Source organism: Anarrhichthys ocellatus, unplaced genomic scaffold (genome assembly GCF_004355925.1).
Source record: "Anarrhichthys ocellatus isolate YVR2014 unplaced genomic scaffold, GSC_Weel_1.0 scaffold1000, whole genome shotgun sequence".
Taxonomy (NCBI): Eukaryota; Metazoa; Chordata; class Actinopteri; order Perciformes; family Anarhichadidae; genus Anarrhichthys; species Anarrhichthys ocellatus.
In genome coordinates, this window is record NW_022280974.1 from 9,470 (window position 1) to 14,677 (window position 5,208).

The 5,208-nt window shown below is 44.2% G+C and overlaps 1 protein-coding gene across 1 annotated transcript in view; it reads right to left on the reverse strand.

Moving 5' to 3' along the window:
- Positions 1-5,083, reverse strand: part of LOC116377191 (neural cell adhesion molecule L1-like) — a gene marked incomplete at both ends in the record, with an annotated part of 14,519 nt that extends 9,436 nt beyond the window's left edge. The window contains 6 exons of the mRNA XM_031838771.1: positions 128-271; positions 1,864-1,995; positions 2,192-2,376; positions 2,950-3,064; positions 4,312-4,482; positions 4,936-5,083. Coding sequence (XP_031694631.1) covers positions 128-271; positions 1,864-1,995; positions 2,192-2,376; positions 2,950-3,064; positions 4,312-4,482; positions 4,936-5,083 — 895 coding nt within the window. The remainder of the gene's footprint in view (positions 1-127; positions 272-1,863; positions 1,996-2,191; positions 2,377-2,949; positions 3,065-4,311; positions 4,483-4,935) is intronic.
- Between the last annotated feature and the right edge of the window lie 125 nt (positions 5,084-5,208).

A 5,208-nucleotide genomic window follows, 5' to 3' on the forward strand; every position in this document is an offset into this window, starting at 1 on the left:
GTAAGTAAGTAAGTAAGTAAGTAAGTATGCAGGAAAGTAAGTAAGTAAGTAAGTGAGGAAGTAAGTAAGAGTAATTTGTTTTACATGTAAAACTCTTTTACTGAGAGGAAGGTGAGCGTGAACTTACCGACGACGTAGAGGTAGGTGTTGAGGAGGATGGAGCTGTGTTTGTTGGTGGCCTCGCACTGATACACGGCGGTGTCTGCAAACACGACGTCCCTCAGTATCAACACACCCCCCGACACGCTCCGCCGAGGGTCCTCATCCACCTCTACACAGTGAGGGAGGGGGGGAGGTTAAAGACAGGACAGCACAATCTGAGACAACACTGAGAGTTTGTCAAACAGAAACTCTTTACAGGCTGAACACAATGACATGTTTGAGCAGGAAGATGAAGCCAATAGACGAAGCAGCATCTGTCACACACCGGAGCTCCTCCAGCTCAGTTTAACAGCTTCTTCTGCTTTCAGTGCAGGACTAATTCCAGTGCAGCCTCACTGTTCACAAGAAGTCTGATTTTGTATTCGCTCTGTAGATATTTATCGAATCAATTTCACATTAAGAGAAGCCCCTCATGATGCGTAATCATCCCTCGAGATGAAGAAAGAAAGAAAACCCAGAAATAAAGTAAGAGAGGAGGAAATTAAATAGGAAAGTAAGAAAGTAAGAAAGAAAATAAAGAAGAAGACAGAAATAGAGTAGGAAAGGAAGTAAGTAAGTAAAAAAGAAAGAACGGAAGAAAGACAGAAAGTAGGAAAGGACGTGAGGAAGAACAAAAACTAAGAGACTAAGTAAGTAAGTGAGAAAGTAGGAAGGTTAGTATCTATCATCCATCCATCCATTGATTTCATTTCCCTTACTTTGTTCCCTCCTTTCTTCCTTCCTCATCCCTTTCTTCTTCTTTCTTCTTCCACCCTCCTTCGATTTACTTTCCCTCTTCCTTCCTCCTCATCGCCACCTTCCTACCTTCCATTTCTTCCTTTCTTTCTGTCACACTTCCTTTGTTCACTCCTCTTCCTCTTTTCTTCCTTTGATTTCCTTCCATCCTTCCTTTCTGCCTTCCTCTGTCCACTCCTATCGTTCAGTCCTTCCTTCCCCCATTGTACCTTTCCTTTCTCCTCTCTCCCATTTCTTTGTTCTGTTATTGTCCCCCCCCCTCTCACTGGGAGTCAGTCGAGGACCTTGGCGAGTCCATCTCAACAGAAGTATGCATCCTAATTCATCTGAGCTTAAGAGGCTCTCTGTTATAGTCGACCAATATGTTGGACAGGAAATGATGATTTCCTGAAATCCCCCTGTGGTCAACATAATGTTGCAGTCACACTTTAAGAGAAGCAGAAGAAAAGTTCTCTGTGAAAAGTGCTGATCATTGGACATGAGGATTGAAAATGATGACTAAATGAAGGGGCAGAGCAGAATAACAGGTAGACATTTAGAACAGTTCTAACTGTAAGCAGGTAGAAGGAAGCTGAAGAAGATACTATTTCATCAAGTTTAAATTCTTTACATGTAAGTAAGTAAGAATATAACTCAGTCAGTAAGTAAGTAAGTAAAGTAACTGTAAGAAGGACAGAAAGTAGGAAACTAAGTAGAAAAGTAAGTAAATAAGTTATTTAGAAAGTAAGAAAGTAAGAAAGTAATTAAGCAAGTAAGTAAATAAGTAAGTACGTAAGTTAGTAAGTAAAGAAGTAAGGAAGTAAGAAAGTAGTTTTACATGTAAAAAACTTTTGAAGCCATAGTTTCAAACCATATTTTAATGTACGATTCTGCTCCTTTAACTACTAAAAATAACACAAGAACCTTTAGTTGGTCGACAAACAACAACTAACGTCCAATGAGAGCGAGGAGTAGAAACATGCGTACCTGTGACCGGCTGACCGTTGATGCTCCAGGTGATGATGGGGGTCGGGATGCCTTCAGCCTGACAGTCCAGTCGCACGGTTTCCCCGGGAGAGTACAGCAGGTTCTGAGGCTCCTTCACCCAGAAAGGAGAGGCTGCGAAGAAAAACACAAAACACCTGGAATCAAACAAGCCCACACACAAAACCCACAAAATAAAGAGTTATAAAACCATAGACTTCATATAAGAAGTGGACGTGACGTCATCTATTCTCCGACAGAACAGCAGCTTCCAACATGTCAGCTGGTCAGACACACAGCAGCATGAGTGTGTGTGTGTCCAGCGGCCTACCTTCCACGGTGAGGGTGAAGGAGTGCGCGGTGGAGCCGTGGATGTTGAAGGCCCGGCACTCGTACTCGCCGTCATCGTTCTGGGTGATGCTGTCGAAGTGGAGCCAACGGTTGTGGGACTCCACGAGGCCGCTCGTCTCGTCCAGGCTGCCGTCCTTCTTTTTCCACTCCACCTTCGGCGTGGGTCTGCCGACAGACGAGAGAAAAAGAAGAGGAAGGAAACAGAAAGAGACGGAGGTGACTGTGAGACAGAGAGGTGGATCGATTGAGGGAGATATGGAGGAAGTAGAGAGCTGAATGAACGGAGATGAACTTGTTAATGATGTAATATGCTATTTCATCGTTAACATCATAACGACTCTCCATTAATCACCACGGAGACGGAACTCCCAGGAAGGAGGATAATTAGAGCGAAACACAAAATAGCAATGAAACAGAGGGGAGATAACACCTCCTCCTGTAAGGAGGAGGATCAGTATCAAACCAGTGTGTGTGTGTGTGTGTGTGTGTGTGTGTTACCTTTAAAACATTCAAGATATAATATATATTTAACTGCTTATCATAGAGCTCAATGATCAAGATCCAAGCTAAAATGATGAGCACGAAAGCAAAAGAATAACACACAAACCGGGAACGTGACGAATAAACAAGAACATTTGAAACCTACACAGTCTGTCTGAGGTAAACTGTTACAGTTTTTATGTTTAGGGCTTTTATTGTGAAAGGTAAGAACTGAAGGAGAAAGAAAGAGATCCTTACAGGCCTTTGGGGATACATTCAAGGGTGACGCTGTGGTCCCTGAGGGCCAACACAGAGGTGTGGGAGCCAATGGGACGGAAGAGGTGGGGTTTCCTGGCATTAGAGACGTCATTACCTAGAGAGAGAGAGAGAGAGAGAGAGAGAGAGAGAGTGAGACAGAGAGAGAGTGAGACAGAGAGAGAGACAGAGACAGAGAGACAGACACAGAGAGAGAGACACAGATTTTCAATAGAACTGAAGGATTAAATGTTCCTTTATTGCTTTACACAGAGATGTTTTTATTTTATTTGCCGTTTTGAAGCATCGAGTTCGGTGTTTTGGCCGTCGCCATCTTGTTTTTTGCAAAAAGAAGTGGCACGAGAAGGCGGAGCTAAGTACAACCAAGCGCTGAATAAAATATTTTTAGGACCAAAATGTTACAATTAACTTTCATGAAGTGAAACCACACCGTGAAAGGGTTAAAGTTGTAAAAAAAGCACGGACAACACTGTGGTATAGACCTGTCAATCACCGTGTAGCCCCGCCCTAAAGCATCCCCTGCTTTATGGTCTGTGTGACTCTAAATGGACCATAATGTACTAAATGAACATCGTGCTGTATTGAAGAAGACTTGAAACTAGAGATTGAGACCATAAACTCATGTTTACAATGTTTACTGAGGTAATAAATCAAGAGAGAAGTAGAGTCATTTTCTCATAGACTTCTATACAATCTGACTTTCCAGATCCAGTTTAAGGATTCACTCTTCAGAAGTGAAGGTTGCCGCCGAGACCGACCGCATAATGCTCTCTAAAGTAAAGCTGCTTTACCTTTAGTCAGGTGTAGCTCATGAACTGCTAACAGAGTGCTTGACTTCATGAGGACGTCTTGAGGAATTAGTTTTTATGAAGACCCGCCCTTTGTAGAACCTAAGCGCTAGGATTGGCCGTCCCTGCTCGTCGTGGTACCCGTGGTTTGTTTTGGCCCCGTGCCCTGACCAATGGGCTATCCTGACCCCTACTACTCGAGGTCAACGCCTAAATTTAACCAATCGTTGACCAGCTACGCAGGGCGGGTCTTACCAAGAAATTACACATAATTACGCAATATCGACGCTAATAGGCTGGAGAAAGATTTTGAACAGAAAGCCAACATTTGAAACCGGAGGTGTTGAAAGAAGTGGACATGCAGGAGGCAGGGAGGCTATTAATAAAAGATGCTGTTGCATTATGGGAAATGTTAGATCCAGTGTTTTTGAATTCGACTAAAAGTCAGGACATCTCAGCTTAATCTGCAATGATTGTATCCTGCTTACTTTTAGTATTTCCTTTATCTGTGTGTGTGTGTGTGTGTGTGTGTGTGTGTGTGTGTGTGAGCACTCACTGGGCATGACAGTGAGGGTGACGGCCGTATTAGGGAGGATAGTCCTGGCCACTAGGTACTGGGCGTTGCAGACGTAGTCGTCTCTGCTGTCGCTCTTCAGCAGATTTGAAAAGTACAAGTTCCCGTCCAGGCCGACCATCACTCTGTCGTTCTGCTTGATGTGCACCATGTCTGAGGAAAAGACACGGAGGCGGAGAAGTTACGGCGCAATGAATGCAGGCCGGGGAAAAAGAAACTGTGACGGTTGCTGCAATTGAAAACAGGACGTTTGTAGCGCTCTGCAGTATTGACTTTAACGTCTGAGTTAAACAAAACGGACAACTTAGGAGGAAGTGAGAGAGAGAGAGAGAGAGAGAGAGAGAGAGAGAGAGAGAGAGAGAGAAGGGAGGATAAGAAAATAAAAATATATAAAGAGCCCAGACATCAGCCGACGAGATGCTGCATTCATTAGTTTGAGTGGAAATGATCTGCAATGCAGCGAAGCAGAACGAAGGGCGGCCTCAGCTGAACTGATGGCTGCAAAGACAAGCAGAGAGACAAGGCAGACTGGAGAAGTGTCAATCTGTGACACAGCTTATAAACTGGACAAGAGGACACAAAGCAAAAAGTGACAGACAGACTCACTCAAGTCCATCCAGTGGATGTGCGGAGGAGTGGAGCTCTTTGGAGGGTTGCAGGACAGGATGATGCTGTCTCCCTCGTGAGCTGTCTTATGTACTTCCTGCTGTTTCAGAAGAACTGGTCGAGCTGAAAACACAAAGCAGAAGGTTATCAGTTAAGAACTTTACGTCTATAAATCATCAAGCGCATCCAGGCGGCAACCTCCGGTTCTGCCGAGGGAAGCTGATGCGGAAGTGTCTTAAAACCTGCATTCTCTCTAGTGTCCACCAGGGGGCG